This window comes from Orussus abietinus, unplaced genomic scaffold (assembly GCF_000612105.2).
Source record: "Orussus abietinus isolate OABI.00-Male unplaced genomic scaffold, Oabi_2.0 scaffold27, whole genome shotgun sequence".
Lineage (NCBI taxonomy): Eukaryota > Metazoa > Arthropoda > Insecta > Hymenoptera > Orussidae > Orussus > Orussus abietinus.
The window spans coordinates 460,719-477,819 of NW_019394254.1; the positions used below are offsets into that span (position 1 = coordinate 460,719).

A 17,101-nucleotide genomic window follows, 5' to 3' on the forward strand; every position below is an offset into this window, starting at 1 on the left:
CGACGGTCACACGCTGCAAATGCCATGCTTCAAAGTTAAGACGGAACAAGCATAACATGGACACGGGAAAACCAAAGGTCGAAACAAAATCGGTACATGTCGAGGCGTCGAGTTCTCGCAGTAGAGTGGGAGGCCAAGTGAAACAGTCCTTGAAGAACGAAATCCTCGAGACGGTTCGTGCACTCCCCTTCCTCGTCTCCGAACGAGATTTTTCAAGCTCGTAAACCGAGCCATAAATACCTATAGGATATTAATCCGATAAATGAATTTTTTCTCGCGTAGCGCGCACTACAGGTCGCATGTAGTCATTCTCCCTCGAAACGATGTTAATTACGTTAAAGACGTTAACGAAGGTACGAGCTGTTTCACTTGGGGTGGTTTAGGCCTCAACCGAGTGTACGTCCACGGGCTTAGCGATAAGGGTAATTGTCCCGCCCGTTATCACCCCTTATCTCTAATTCCATGGGACGTCCGGGTGGAAAGTCGTCCACTGCCTCCGGCGTTCCGGAACCAAAAAGGACGAAGATCCACCGCGGCTTCGAAATATCGCGAAGTCGTTAATGTGTCTCTTTCCCATCCATCATATTTTTTTTTTCCATCTCCAGGGACCGAGCGATTAACCTAGAGGGCACAACGCGATACTTGCAGCACTGCAGTCGAGACATTTACCGCTCTGCCATTGGCTCTCATTATTAATCTCTCAGCTAGATCGTCAGTAATACCAGTAATACCGAAGCGGTTATACAGCAACAGGCACGCTTGGTGATACCGTCAAACGCATCATCGAGCACTAAACGTGGAAATTGCGATACAAGAACCGCCAAAGATGGCGTCGTATTTCCCGTTACGACTCCGTGGTACCTCGTCGACGTCGGACCATTTAGTTTTGGATATTCTAGGCGTGAACGGGTACAACAGTCGATGAATAACGGCGGATAACCCGGCGCGAGGCGAAGGGCACGAGAGAACGAAATAAAACATAGAGACAATGAAATAGAATACGAATAAAAGAAAATAAAAATAAAAAGAGAAAGAGAGAGAGCGAGTGAGCGACACTAGAGACGCCCGACGGTCCATCGCGCAAGCTCCAACAGTGTCGCGTCGTGCTGCGAGGTGTTACGCACACTATAACATCATAATATATAATATAATATTAGATACTAAATACATATATAATATACCGGTACCACACATCTCGTAACCGTATAAATATAGTATATATAAATATACATATATATATAATTATATGTAAAGACATGTACGTAGAAACTGCCATGCTAAACTCAGAAATAACTCTATCAACTGTAAAATGTACGGTAACGATCTGAACCGAAAAGGTCGGTTACGCGTATACACGTGGGTACACGCGCAACCTCGTCGATGGCCATGCTAAAGGGTAACACTGAGCAGATAGTAACGTGTAACTAAACCAGGATAAATAATAAGAATAATAAGCTGTACAGAGCCACAACAATGAGAAACAATGCGAGCATTAGGGCGTCACTCGGCTGCTCACTATGCCATCCGCCCGGGGGCCCTAACAATAATCGAAACGACCCCAGCACCGAGGAAAAAAAAAAAATTAGTTGACCGAAGCAAGAATTATTTTCTTTGTACTTGATCGTTTGGACGCTGGATTTTATATCTCAAGAATGTACGTTTCTCTGGGTCAACCATTTTTTTTTTCCTCGGTGTGGTACACCCGCGACCGTTTCTCTTCTCCTTCGTCTCCTCGCGGTCTGGTAACTCCGGCGCCGAGAGGAGGAATCGCGGATCCCGCATTTAGGGACCCTAGGACCGCACTTTGCATCAGTGAGAGCTAGCGAGCCCGTAGGTTTTAAGTCGGGACTGACCACTGTTTAAGAAGAAGTGTTGCAGTAGAAGGGAGGCGATAGGCTTGACTAGAGATTAACATAAGTGGGTTCTTGCTGAGGCGAGGAGGCATTGGAGGCAGTGTTGGTGTTCGGCGGAGCGGCCGCCCCCCCTACTGATCCCCCACCGCCTCCAGCCCCGACCCCGGCCCCCGCGCTACTTCCCACACCGTGATGGATTATGCTCGCGTGGATGCCCATCCCCGCTCCATGCTCCACTGGGCTGCCAAAACCAACCACCAGCCATTAAAGGGGCGCTCGCATCGACATCGTCTATTTAGCCCGCCTCTTACATCTCATCGAACCTCGTCACCCACACGCGTCGACGCTTCGCGCGCTGCCGGTCGCGAGCCGTTCCAAGAGATGCCTAAGAGAACCCAATTTACCTCTTTCCCGTTTTCTCCTCCACTTCCCGAGAACGAGAGAAAGAGAGAGAGAGATTGAACTCGTACAATACACCCGAATCGGTGAACTCCCACCCTGAGAAAAAGAAAAAGAAAATGCATCGAACCAAAGAAATGTCGCATCAGTTCCAAGGATAATAATTTCACCGAAATCGTCATAATCCCGAATAAATGTTGCATCCGACATCCTCGGGATAAATAATTATTCTTCGAGTTGACGGAATATTTCTTTGGTTCAATGAGATTCTTCTCTCTCGGTGCAGGGAAGACTCGGAGGAATCCAAGATGGCGTCGAGGTAACGCCACCCGGAAATTCACTTCCAGAGTGTAGAGGGGATTTGATTTCCCATATAATCTTCTAGAGCGGAAGGTCGTCCTCGCGGCATCTCCAGGAACCGCGTCCAGGAATTTGTGGGCGGATGAACGACACAGACGTGGAGGGTTACTGCAGGAAGATGGACGGAAAAGAGGGAGAGGAAGACTGGCACGTGACTGATCAGAAAATATGTCTCCCAAATGTGTTAGTTAGTACGTGGCCGTCGAGACTCTTGGCATGGCTTATGAATTAGGTATCGCGTCCTTGCTGGCCCCGGCCCTTAGATTGCCTCCGGGGACGAGCAAAGGATCCACCGGGCAATGGCTGCGTCGCTTCCGTCGGCGCATTGCCGGAGAAAGATAGGGACTACCCGAAGATATCACCCGAGGACTAATTTTCCTTCCTCCGTAGGTGCGATACCCGGCTCTCCGTATGTCCTCGTTCGTATGCAGATACCGATTCCCTCGCAAAGTATCCGGCAATCTGGACTCGAGCAAGGATGGGATTCGTGTTCGCCCCTTTAATGAGGTCCATGAGATTCACAAACCCAGCCGGGAGTTGGGGCGTTGGGCGTTTCTATGCAGTATATAGATATATGTATATATACGGTAAGTAGTTACGGTTAGTTAGTGGCACTAGACGGGCAGCTCATGACGTCGCAATAACTACGAGTGTGGTTCTAGAAGAGATATTTACAAGCAGTGGGTAACTATCGTGATCAATTCGGTACTAGTTGGAAAACCCATTCGCTAGTTTGGAAGACACATTTTCTGACGGTTCGCAGCATCGGAGGGCGCAGGCCCTTGCGGACCGCTCGCGTGATCGCAGCTTTCGAGTACGCTTCCTCGATCGCAAGCAACTCTTTCCGATCGTTTCGGGCTCCACGATCACATGTGGATGACGGAACGGAGCTCGAAGATGGCACCGGGCCGGTGGCGACGCGTTGCCATCTTCGCGGCTCTTAAATAATCTAGCACTTAGGATAAGCTCGCTCGACGGTCGTCGAGGGCCTCGCGCGCTGCGAGTCGTGAGGTCTCGTTTCCATCGGCGCCCGAGATAATCCGCCGTGAGTCAATTCCTGAGAGCACCTCGTCGCCGATCCCCATCGAAATACGTCGGTCCACTTAGTGACGGTAGTCAAACAACCGCCATTTAATCTTCGGAAGTCCAACGGCGTGCTCTCAAGAGGTCAGCCATGGCGCCTCGAGCCGACTTGAAGGTCCAAATCTCGGAAGCCGAGGTCGAAATCGAGTCCACGACTCGAGCCTCGCGCACTCGTCCGTCCATGGTATCGCCGCGTGTCCCAAGGGATCTCTCTAACACCCAGGTGGAACACTGAGAAGCGTTTCCGGCCGAGTTGAGCGACCTCCACAGTGGGCGCTGAAAATCGACTGGAAGCTGAATGACCACCAGCGGAACTTTAATTGGCGGCCGGCTCGATATCCACCATTCAGGGCAGGCTGAATGAAGCTGAACTTCGGCAGATGGAGCCGAGCGTGAAACGCGCAGAGCGCGGTCGTTCCGCGGTAATTGATTCGATGGAAACGGGCTTAATCGAGGTTCCACCCAGAGCCGATACCAGGACGTACTACCGAGTGCCACGTACCGTTCGGGTCTCGACGCCGTTTCTCTGTATATTTCTTTTTCGTATTTCTTTTCGGATTACCCTCTCCCGGAAGACGACGAGAGAGCTGTCTCGGGATGGTCGATTGCCATTCAGAATCTATGCCGGCGAGACGTATTTACACGCGAGGTGCATGTGCACAACCGGACAGAGACAGAGAGAGAGAGAGAGAGATTTGCCTCAAGACCACGCACCAAGACCTAGTTGGTTTTAAAATCCGTTTACGTCGGTACGACGTCAACGTACCTGCAGGGCTTGCACCACTGGCTCTGCTGGTCTAATCCGTACCTGGCTCGGCACTTCTTCATGTTGTTACCTAGAAATGGAGAAGCAGGCGTTAATGATTAGCGTCCTATCGCGCGCAAAGAAACGTGCGAGAATATTAAGGCATAAAAGTCGAGCTATCGCCGAGACTAATGTTACTGTCCTGTGGGATGTAACTGGGATAGTTAGGGGTGCAAAGTGCTGGGACTAAAGTTAACGTCGACATCGAAGGGCCAACGTTGGTTATCGGGGGATGCAACTAGAGGATTATTAATAATCGTGGAAATATACGATGCTACGAGATTACGCTCACGTGGGAAAAAAACTACGTGTTGGGTGGAGGGTATCATATATCGTGACACATCCATGTGTTTTCTGGGGAATCATGGGATAAACGTAAAAAAAAAAAAAAAAGAAACTGTTACGGCAAGTTGCGGTTAATGTAAACAGCGAATCAACGTTTATCAATCGTACAAGATAATCATGCTGATTGCCAAACGATCGATTCGCTATAATTTACGTTTACTGACGACATTCCCAGATGGTGTAACGCTAATAACGCCATCGACCAAACGACACAACCTCGATGTTTTTTTTTTTTTTAATAATTAAAAGTACAACAAAAGTCGTTAATCCTTCTTAAGTTTCAGCGAGCATCGGGGAAGGTTGTCATTGATTTAAAAAAAGAGGGGGTAAAAAAAAAATAATACAAGATGTTTAGACAAGCAATCGTCATGCAATACATGTTAACGGCACGAATATATCGAGGTAGTTACGCATGTTGTGAATGCGGTACAAGCTCTAGGCATATCTATATATATATATTTATATAAATTAATTTGAATGTAAGCTTGTAGGCATCGTGAATGAGAACTAATACGGGGTCTTGGTGGGTGATGATTAGAGGTAACCAACGAAACAAAAACAACAAAAAAAAAAAATTCAAACGAAAAACAAAATCCAGGATTAGGCAACATTGAAACGATCAAAGGAAAAAATGCATAATTGAAATTGAACAGGAGAGAAAGATAGAGAGACTGAGAGAAATTAAAACGCTCAGGATTGTCTGATTGCGGAGTAGGTCCCCTGTAAAAATGCAAGATGGCCAGCGTCCCCAAAGTTGTATACGTAATTAATGTACTCGTGTATATATACATATTCATACGTGTGATATGCAATACATATATGTATATATACACGCAGGATATGTATGTACGTGCCGAAGAGCGCGCCCTCACGCACGTGGTAGTGTATATAATATATGATATATAATAAAATACACATATGCACGTAAGTATACGTATATACGTGTCGGTCGTATACCCATATAATATAATATAATATATATGTTTGCAGGTATATATTGACCTAAAACCCCGAAGTGGGGGAAACATGCAACATAATGTAGTGTAGCAATATATTAACGTAATATAATAAATAGTATATGTAATAATGGGGGGACTGTAAGAATGTGTGGAGTGAGGCATGTGGGTACCTCCAGGATCACTGTTTGTGTCTTGTTTGCGCTTCCTCTTCTTAGTTCGGTTGGTATTTGCGCGGGAAGACCAGTCAGGGTACATCTGCATGTGCAACTGTCTCTCCCGTCGCGCCAACTCATAATACTTGGCCTGTTCCTCTCGCCCTAGCGCGTGCCACTACCGAGAGAGAACCAAACACTTTTGTAATTGCATAAAGAGACCGTGGCTAAACATTAATCAAGAAAAAAGTCACTATGCTACTGAGCCGCCACCCTGTGTTGCCTATACTCGAGTTAGGTCATCTAGGAATCATCTTTCGTATGCTCTCTTGTCATTTTTCTCTCTCGTATCTCATTACATAGCATTTCAGTAACATTGGGGTCCCTACTTTCCGTTTAAAGTGCTAGAAGAACAGCCTAGGTTGCCCCCCTCGGTTGCACCCTACTCCTTCGTTCGGATACGACGCCTAGGTTTACAGGGTGTCTGATAGAGTTGGCGCAGGAACGCCCCTCCACGGCGAACGCTCTCGAAAGCAACGTGGTGCCTTCCTCTATTTTTTTTTTTCATTACAAACATTAGGTACTGTTTAAATAAACGAGACTGGGACCTAACAGCTTTCGAGAGCGATTCGACAATGACACCCTCGAGCCCAAATGACGCTAGACGTCCCTGGTGTGTTGACCGATGGGCCTCCGCCTTCCCCGCGAGCCGCTAAGCTGTCCGCTAAATGTCCGGGACACGTTCTAGCTATGATCCGACCTCGGGTTACATTCCTCGCGACTTAGTGCATCCGCAGAGGCACCTCGGGTCACGGCAAAAAGCGGCGAACGCAGCGCCGAAAGACGGCGGTCGGTGGAAGGTCTTCGTGGAGGTCGCGCGAACGCAACGCCTCGGCGAAGCGCGGGTGCACTAACGGGCAGGGATGCTGGTGCCCTGGACAGGTCGGCAAGGACTCGACAAGGAGGTCGATAATGGGAACGCCGGCGAGGCTTGAATGCGGTCCGATGTTAGCCTTGGGCTCGACATGTCACGGCGCATCCTGGGTCTACCAGACATCCTGTAGAGATTTGCTCTTTCTCGTTAAAATCGTTCCCGAGACGAATATACCGCTTTAGGGAGTTGGCCAGATATGATCATTTGCATGTTACCGCGAGCTCCGGTTTCGCTCTATGCTGCCACATTCCACAATCCCCACAGACAATCCAATCCAATGAATAATCATCCGCTCATCAAAGAGAATACAGAAAACAAATGAAAAACAAAAACAGAAACGCACAGAGACTTTGATCGTTTCAATCAACCAATAGGAACTAGTAATTATTATAATGATTATTAAGGGCCTGCTGTTCTAGCACTGGAAAGTGGTACCTCCGGTGGGATCTGCGGAGCGCTCTTTCTTCCTCTTCTTCTTCTTGCTGCCGTATCCGTAGTTATCCCTGGCACTCCAGCCGGGGTAGCGTTGCTGGTGCAGATGGCGCTCCTGCCTGGCCGCCTCATAATACCGCGCCTGCTCCTCCCGGCTTAGCGAGTGCCACTGCGTGTCATACCCCCAAAACGTTTCAGACATTCGCATATACTCGAGAGAGATATATCCGTACATCCGTGCATCCGTGCTCCTTAAGTCTTTACAACTTATTCAGCGCGCCGAGCGGTACCAGAGGATCAAGGTATACTCCTGTGCTTCGGATCGCTCCCACCCACCCCTAGCAACCTGTCCTCTGCCTTAGCGAGAGGATCCGCACTTTTTCCTTCGCTTCGAGATTCCTTAGATCCCACCTACAATGCTCTATCGGTACCTTCTAAGGTACTTCTTCGCTTTGGTTAGTAGTACCAGGTCGAGGGTAATATGTATGTATATTACTCTCGAACGTTAGGTGCATGCTTATATACAGTATAGTGGCTACATTCTTTGAGGCTGCGAATGGCTCGATGCTTCAAAGAAATTGTCAAGATTTCACTGTGTCGAGAGGGGAAGGAGCTACATTCGAGAATCATTACGGAAGGCGGTACATTTTCATGGGTTCTCTCAAGTGATTTTGTGAAATTCCTGCGATGACATAGAGTATGGGAATGTGTTTCGCTTTAATAAGGTTCAAATGTTTCGTGGTACCTTGGAACATCTAGAAGTATAACCGGTCGAAGTAGTTTTTATAAAAAGAGTACGATACAAAAGCTTTGGTAAGAGGTGAAAAAAATTGCACCATTCCGCAGAATGAAATCTTGACTTAAAAGTAATTTGACAGCGTTTACATCAGAATATTTTGTTTCCTTAAATGCCCAATTGGTATTCAAAAATTTCATCCAAGTTTTATATTAGTTGCATGCACAATTTATTCATCATTTAAAGCTTCTGCATCGGCGGGTCTGTCTTGATTTAAATAGTTCCTTTAATCTGATGTAAACGAGGTCTGTATCTTATAAACGGTGACAAGCAAATAGATGATGACAATTACTCACTCGTCTTCCCAATATTTGGTTGATCGCAGCACTCTCTTTCAAGGTACATTCCGCTACAACTTTTGCCCTCATTTCCTTCATGTACAGCATAAACGCGTTCAAAGGCTTTTTTATGTGGGGTTTCTTTTTATCTGTTGAACAGGCCAATATTATGAGGAACACGTGTCAAAAATAGTTCAAACCAAAAGTTGTAATGCAACGACGTCTTCTTACCTTGATTGTTCTGCTGGCCCGTATCCTGAGTCTTTGTGTTGTCCGTAGCTAATGACGTAGAATTTTTCTGCTCTATCGTAGACCTGCAACAAAGTAAACCCTGAAATATGTACATCGGTTGCTATTTTCACGGACCAACAAGGACCGGAAGAGGTTACCGTTTAAAATAAGGTTGCTTCGTATCGTGATTCGTAGGCTCGTGCTTAACCGAAGGCAAGGAATAGGCCGGTGTGGAATTTTGAGAATTGCACAACTGTTCGGACAAATTTGCCACGGGACTATCGAAATAAGGCTGAGGCAAACCAAGAGGATTCCTCAAGAAGTTCTGCGGCACCGACCAACTCATGTGTTGCCACATGCGATGCCTGGCTTCGACCATGGCAAGGAGTTGCATAAAATTGTGCTGAGCCCCGAACGACGGAGGAGTCACGCTTCTTGGAACGGTCATATTAGACATTTGCATAAGACTGCTCATATACAGAGCCGTGAGAATCTTGTGGTCCGCAGTGGGTAAATTAGATTCATTAGATTTAACCGCATCCTGCAGGAAGGTCACGTTCTCCGGTACCCTGGTATCGCCACCATCCTCTTCGATCCTCTTTATCGAAGACACCAGATTCTCCTCGATGAACGTCGAGTCGCTTCCATTGCCATCCTTCTTTATGACTAAATTTAATGGCTCCGGGCATTCGGACTCCATCGCCACGTAAAATATTCTATCCAAGCCCGATACCTCTTCGAGGTAGCTGCTTCGCTATGCTATGACTAGACCCATCGATCCATGTATTTTAGGACAGGATCCTGCCCCGTTCTGACTAGAATTCATTGGCACGTTATCCCCTTCCACAGCCATTACATTCTCCACGTACTCAACCGCAATTCCTCCACAAGATCACAAGATCATCCAACATATGACTCTCTGCATGCTTCGAACCTCGCTCGTGGAATTCAGGCTTCCCTCGACATTTCGACCTTCCGATTTCGATTAGAGTGTCTCGTAGGACTCGGCCCTCGCGTCCATTTCCTCCGCCTCACTATCCCACTTCCCTCGACGATTTTAATGGCTCCATCGCCGCACGCGATATTTAACAATCGCGTCCGTCAACGCCGCGCGGTTTATTATTCGAGCTAGACCCTCGCCGCTTCACCTCCGAGCCCTCTTGGTCCTCAAGGAGCGCTCGAGGCCCACGGCACTGGCCGGCGCGCATTTCACATCGACGCCGTCCTAGCCAGGAATCACCACGGTGTTACGATTGATTATCCCCGGTGGGAGGCGGGTGCACGGGCCATCATTGCGATTCATGGCTCCCTACAACTACATCTCGCAGCACCCTACCAATGTATAATTTGCGTGGGGATGAAAGTCGCATTTTTTTGGCGGGATCCGTGGCGCTACCGTCGCCGAGCGCAGACGGGAGCGACGCGCTCGTCGCCGCGGCGATCCCGCCTACCGGCGACGCGTTTCCGGGCGTATAAACCGATTTAACACCTCCCCGCACCTCTCGACCGGACTGGCATTCAATCCCGGGCACTCGGCGCGGCGAGGTCCCGCGCTAAGGACCCCTCGAAGGCGCGTCCGCTGGGGCGTGAAAGTGAGGTTAGGTCGCAGGGGCGGAGGGAAACGTCGTGGACCTCACTCTCATCAGAGACCTACCGACTATCTACCCGGGTATACACGACAAACTTAGTACTCGACGCGGTCATCCGACCTTAGCGACTGTGTTTACATCGATGTAGAAACCCGAGGGAAGGCTCTCGACGTGTCTTCGGAGGTCAACGGATCCAGACTCCCCGAATCATGAATGGCGTTTAGTTGAGAACGGTCCGACCTTCCGGCATCTGCAGTCGGGGTGGTCGAGCCGGCGACGGACATCATCGGGAATTCGTCTCCGTGTCCGCGCTCGGGGAGCGACCGTCAACGTCGTTGCCCGGCTGCCGGCGGAGGTCTGGCGGTGCTCTCGATCTCCGACCCCTTATATACCCCGTGCGGGACCCGTCGACGGGACATGCGGGACATGCGGATCCATGCGGCCCGACGAGAGATATCCTCGAGTACTAATGTAAATTAGAAATCCGTTAAGAGGGTAATGATCAATACATAGGAAAAGGCGGCGCAGACGCCGTGGTAAGTCGCCGTCTCCCTCTCTGTCTCTCCCGCGGAATCCCGCGGGGTCGTTCGCGTGTTGCCGTTCGACGAGTGTCGCTCTCCCTCGTCGCGGTTTAGGGCTGCGTTCGTTACGTGCTACCCCCTAGGCGGACGACTCGTCAACTATCGGGCTCGATCGTTACGCGCTTCCTTATCGCGTGGGCTCTTCTCCGTCCCCGCTTCTTCGACCCTTCTCGACTATTCTTCGATCGAACCCATCAGGAACCCTATTCTCGAGCTCATACGATCAACTCTCGCATGAAAAATTGAGTTTACCATACGACATTCAAATGTTGACCGATGACGCGACCTCGCAACAATGCGAAATTTGTTATGCGAGTCTATTCGTACGCGGGGAAAATTTGTACGAACTCGAAAGTAGGGGCCGAGAAAAACGTTTCGGTCACGTGGCCGTCCTTGTCCCCTGCGATCAGTCCGCGCGCCCACCGACAGATGTCTCATCGCCGCGAGGTCGCCTGGTTTTTATCGACCGAGACGCGCGCGCGACCTTCGTCGCCTGGAAAACTCTATGTAGCGTCGCCGCGTCGACGCATTGGTAAATGACCGGTTAAGCGATCGATTTCTTTTTCCCTCTAGGCCGAGACCTGACCCTCTCCGATGTCGCCGCCTGACGACAGGACGCGACGATTCCGCATTATCCGCTGGACCGTGAGGGCTCTCTTCCCCGAGATCCGACGCCTCAAGGTATGCCTTATCTACGGAAGCACGAGCCTACGCCTGACGAGATATTTCCGATATTTCCCACCACTCCGGAAGGTCTCTCTGGACTCTCTCGGCTAGACGAGACGAATCGAGGAAGTCAGGTACTTTTCCGCGCTTCGAGTACACCTCGAGTCGGAGGCATCCAATATGGCCGCCATCTTGCTCATTAGCGGCTCGTTCGTATTTACGGGGTGGGTCAGAATTCCTGGCCACGGTTTACGCCCCTGTTGCAGTTTAAACTGCCGATACATTCTCTACCGAAGCATGGTTTGCCCGGAAGAATTAATTAAACTCGATTATCGGGCGGTTCACTGATAAAAATGCTCATGTAAATTGACATAAATATTGGACATGGCGCGAAACTCTACCGAGTTTCTTAATTATCCCAGGCAAATTATGCGCCGGAGGGAAATAACCGTACGGGACTTTTCGACTTCATTTTCAAGTATGGTATGCAGCTTGGCCAGGAATTTCGTTATCCGAGGTATGATACGTGATATGAAGTATATATTTCAGACGAGAAGACACACCTGTGATTGTGATCCAAGGTGGAGTGGTCCGCTTTCGGCGCCGAGGAGACCAACGCATGGGACGCTAACGCATGGGCGTGCGGACTCAATCCAGGATGCGGTGGCATGAGGCCCGTCGGCGAAAACCGATAGAGATCACTGAAAACACAGGTTACGTCAACGCGTGCACACTCTTTATTAATACTCGCGTTGGGGGGAGGCGCCAATTATACGTTATTATTTAACAGGGACTTAACCGCGGGCGCGGTGACTGCGGGCACGCGACCTTCCACGGTGAAAAGTGAAAACGACGTTTCACGCGACGCGTGGAAAAATTCCCAGGCAATCTCCGACACGTATAGGTAATCGATCGGCTATGGATTATAGTACTTAAGGATGGATAAAATGCCGTATCTCGAGGCGTCTTGGTTTCGATACACAAATATGTCTTTAATTTCGCAGATGACCGGCAGGCTGGAGTACTCACCTTGGTAAACTCGAACTAGTAATGGGTAAACTCGTTGGGTACGGACTCCGGAAGCCAGCACTCGCCGGGGAAATGGGGTACATGCTCGGCGTGTGCCTGAAATTATTAATTATCGTATGACCTCCCGGGTAGGGGCACGGCTCCGTGCAGCGGACAGACTCACAGAGAGGAGGACGCACCCCGAGAGCGTAAGCGACGTCCTCATCTGTTTACCCTCGGCCAGGTATTTCGGCAAATTGCGAGTCATTCCCCGATCAATCGGCTAGTTTTAATGGACACCCGGATTACCCGTCGAAAAAGCGGGCCGAGGATTAACTCCTGGATATTATTACATTATTTCTTTTTTATTTCAGGAGAGGAGGAAATGACAGACCCCGTCCTGTAATCGTCGAGTCCTCCTTTCACGGTGGAGAGGCAGTGGAGGGACTCGGCGTAATTGAGGAAAGGACGTCTAATCGACCGTGGAAAATCTCAATTTAGGGCGGATCGGGCAGAAAGCAAATAACAAGGAGGGACGTAGGTTCCGAGGGCAGAAGAAATAAGAAGAAGAAGGAAGAGCGAGGGTGTAGTCGGTCTAATAGGCCGGAACCGAGAGGATGACCGGCTGACTGACCGCAGTGTTCGGCACTTAACTGCGGATTTCTCTCCGGAGCTGGTCCAGAATGTGAATCCTCGGCTCCGGTCCTCGTCGTTAGAGAACCCCGAGGTTCTCGTTCGCTCGTCATAATAGTCGAATCCTCCTCGAAGCCGGTCGTTAGTTAAGTCGGTCGGGTGTAACGCGAATGAAATCCAGGAGTAATTTAACGTGGAGGAAAGGGAGGTATAACAAGACGGTGTTCTATTTCCTCGCTTACGTGACGTAAACGGTGGATATATCGTTTCAGAGGTGGATATCGGTGGACTTACCAGGAGGCCGCGACTTGCGACATTTCCGGGCTGAGCATGGGGTAAGGGTACTGCCCCGTCGAGAAGGGGTACATCGGCGCTCTCGTGAGACCTGCAACAAAAGGGAGCCCAAAATAAGAAGGACTCGGAGAGGTCGAGTGGCGAGTTAACGAGCGAGCCCTCCTCTATCGGCGCGGCCCGACCGGGTAATAAATCGCATGACTTTTCCTTTTGCGTGGCAACCGTCCCTCGAGGGCGTTCGACGTTTAATTGACGCAAAAAAAAGAAGGCCGATTGCAAGACAAAGCGATCGAAGATCCGACATTAAATCCCGAATAATTCGAGGGCGAGCCGGGAGGGAGAGCCACGGTCCAGGGGGTGTCGTCGCTGCCGGGAGTTTTCATCTCTCGAGGGCTACGCCCGGAAGCCTGCCACCGGGCGGTATTAACAAATCCAGAACAAACATTATTACCCCGAGAGATCAAAGAACGCACATATCGACGGAGTGTCGGCGCCAGGGGAGGAGAAGGACGCGCATGCGTTTGATATCGGTAACGGACGGTTTGCGGCGTAAACACGAAATGCCAAGCACATCCGGACGGACGACTGGCGAACTTAAGCGATTGCACCCTCTCTGTGCCGAGGCGAATGCCCAGGATGCCGGGTAGACGGGAGATCGAGCCGTTTGATTACCGATATCGCGGGTAATTATCGCGATGCGTGCATTAATACCCCCCGTCGGAGGGAAATCCAGAAACTAGGCAGAGTATCGCGCCAAGTGCGTTCTCCTCTCTACTTGATATTTAATATTCGACCGGTTATCGATTTATATACGGTATATCGTTATATCGCCCTCTATCTCTTTCCCGCCCTCGGCAGAGGTTTCGCCCCGGGAGGCCGCTCGAGGTGTCGCGACCGACTCGGCAGCGGGAGGGCGAATTCGCCGCAAGTCCACCAATTACGGAAAGTCCGCAAACGGCGGCCGGGACGTGTTATATAGCCCGCGGTCGAGCGGGGCACATAACGCGGTGAGAGGGCGCGGATATACCCGTAAGTGGGCCGTGTGCGTGGAAACGCGCGCGGCTTTGCCGAAGAAAATAATTGGCTTCATAAGAGCCGACGAGAGAGCCGAGGGTATCAGCCGGCGTGAGCGCTCTGACGAGGCCAATACATCTCGTAGCGTCGCGCGGCCGTTCCTGGGCGGATCCCCCGGGCTTTTTGTCCGCCGAGGGTCGGAGAGACCCCGAAGAGGAGGCGCGCGATCTCCTGGGGTGGGTTACATTGTACATACCAAAAAAAAAAATATATATAAGCGACAGCATCAGGAGCAAAGATGTCCTCCGGGGGTTAAGACCTCCAGAAGATCTTTTCCGGGATGCGAAGCCGCACTTCGCGGATTCCGGGCGGAAGATAGCCGGTCGGGATTGGGACCGCGACTCGCGGGGGCGGAACCGCGCCCGGAGGGGGGCTCGTAATATCCTGGCGAGTCCGTGGGCTCTGTCATGTGTGCTTAATCACTTTCCAGTCGACTCGGCAGTCTGCAACCCCATTATCGGCGTCTCACCACCCGGAAAATTACTCTTTTATTCCCGAACAACCGCGAGCTCCGTCTCTCTCTCTCGCCCGCGCCCTCCCATCGTTGCCTCTCCCTCGCTCTCGTTCCTCCCGCTGCTCCGGTCCTCCGGTTCGTCTCTACCTTCCGCAGACTTCTACGCTGCTTGTTTTCAGCTTCTTTACCCCTCTCGCCACCCCCCGCTACAGGCTCTTTCGCCTGTTTTGCTTTATTAGATCCCGCCGTTAACCTTTCTTCCACGTGATCCGTGAAACGAGTCGAGAACGTTCGGGAGGGAGAGGCGATCGCCCTCGTATCTTGGCTCCTTATCACCGGAGGTTTATCGGCGTCGCCGTTAATCGCGATACCCATTTGCCCCGAGGGACTGTCCGGGAAAAAATTCCTTCTTCTCGTTAAACGTTTTCCAGGACGATTTCTCGTGATGTTTCATTTTCCCTTGCCACGTTTCCGGCTTTTTTTTTTCTTTTTCCGTCGAGGTTTTCTCCTCTACCAGGGAGCAGTGGAGGTGGCGGGGGTGAGCCGGGTCGCAAATCATGGAGCGGTTTGTACGGCGAAACGAGCCTCGGTGGGAACGAGACGCGGAAATTGTGCGGGCAAACGGTGCAAGGTGGTACGCTTTATGCGCTCGTCAGGACGAAGACACTGGCACCGATGATGACACCCTCCGCGACGCGCCCACTCGCCGGACTCATTAATCAGGAACGGCCGACGAGTCGACAGCCTCGATAGAAGAAATAAAAGGGGAGAAAAAGGAGAACCGATAAAAAAAGGACTTTTCCTCCCTCGAGCGATCCTCTCTCTCTCTCAATTGTACCTCCTATCGTCGCCATAGTCCAGATTCTCCGAGGTGTAACGCCTAATTATCCGTATCCACGAGGAAATCGTCGTAACGGAATTAAAATCGAGACTTCCAGAAATCCAGAGAGCCTCCACCTCCCGAAGCTCGATCGGAGGTATCTCTGTCTCACTCGCGCGCCACTGCCGCGTCGCGGGAGCGACGGAGACGGAGATACCTTCAGCCGAGCGACAGCGTCCGCGAATCGAGCGTCAGGGGGAAGGAGAGAGAAAAAAAATAGGAAAAATGTGGAAAGGGGCCGGTTATCGCGAGCGAATCGCGTCAAGCGTATCCTGGAGTGCCGGAGCTTCGGGGGTGGCTCTTCGACGGGCTTTGCCGCCGGCCCCCGGGCGCGGGGGACGGGGGGAATTAAACGGATCAATGCACCGTTTCTGAAACGACGACGGCGGAGGCGGCAGCCGCCGGCGCGAATTGTGAAATAAACACGGGGAGAGTGAGCGAGAGAGAGAGAAGTGGAGATCGAAAAGTGGAGCTAATTAGAAATATTCGAGCAAGCGAGTGTCGAGAGGAAGGCAGGGCCGCCCCCGGCGGGGGCGAAGGGGGCGAGGGGCCGAACGACGAAGAGAGCGCCGCCGCGCGGGGGCCGGGGGAGGCGAAACGCTCGCGCTCGTTTGCAAGACAAAGAACCGAGCCGCCGGTACGGACTCGTAGTCGTGCATAAACGCTATCAACCCCATCTACATATTCCGGGGCGGGGGCGCGTGCGCGGGCGATATCCGCGCCGGAGCCGTACAGACCGCTCCAAAGCTGACACAGGGTGCAATCATTAACGGCGAGATTTACGAATTGAACATTGTGTCCTGTACTTAAAATCGCTAATCACGGACCACAAGCGCGTTTCAAGGTAACGAAGATAACATAACCTCTATACACCTGGGGCCCCACATTAAATCCTGACTTGCCCTAAAAAAAAAAAAAAAATTAAACACGACCACCGCTCGCTGTGATGTTATATATTAATAATAAAAATAATAGCAACAATGACGATGTTTCGATACGATGCGCAACTACGGAATGAAAAAATTACTCTAATAATCGCAACTCCATAGATAGTACACTGTCACACTTTCTCGGCGTACCATTAATTTCCCGTATTTTTTCTCAGGACAGGTCATCTCCTTCCGTTCCCAGGATGAACGGACTCGTCGGAGGGAAAAGAAGCAACGCGAGAGAGGAGTCCAAGACCTGGTCAAGATCTTAGCCTCCGCATCTGGTTTTCATGAGGCGGAGTCTCGACGTCTCCGGCGAGTGCTTTGCATGTGTCCAAGGAAAACGTAGAAGAAAAAGGAAAGAAA

General features: G+C 50.7%; 1 protein-coding gene across 5 annotated transcripts in view; it reads right to left on the reverse strand.

The window, feature by feature from the left end:
- The window catches only part of LOC105694860 (protein pangolin, isoforms A/H/I/S), a 124,724-nt gene that overhangs the window by 4,211 nt on the left and 103,412 nt on the right, over positions 1-17,101 (reverse strand). For 3 of the 5 annotated variants that reach the window (XM_012415947.2, XM_023434112.1, XM_023434110.1), the window contains 7 exons: positions 13,399-13,489; positions 12,493-12,588; positions 12,027-12,164; positions 8,628-8,710; positions 8,415-8,545; positions 7,326-7,491; positions 4,462-4,531 (listed from right to left, as the gene is read on the reverse strand). In XM_012415947.2, the coding sequence (XP_012271370.1) occupies positions 4,462-4,531; positions 7,326-7,491; positions 8,415-8,545; positions 8,628-8,710; positions 12,027-12,164; positions 12,493-12,588; positions 13,399-13,489 (775 nt within the window). Of the gene's footprint in view, positions 1-4,461; positions 4,532-5,974; positions 6,135-7,325; positions 7,492-8,414; positions 8,546-8,627; positions 8,711-8,785; positions 9,911-12,026; positions 12,165-12,492; positions 12,589-13,398; positions 13,490-17,101 lie in introns of those variants that run through there. The other 2 variants (XM_023434109.1, XM_023434113.1) reach the window with 2 other exon arrangements.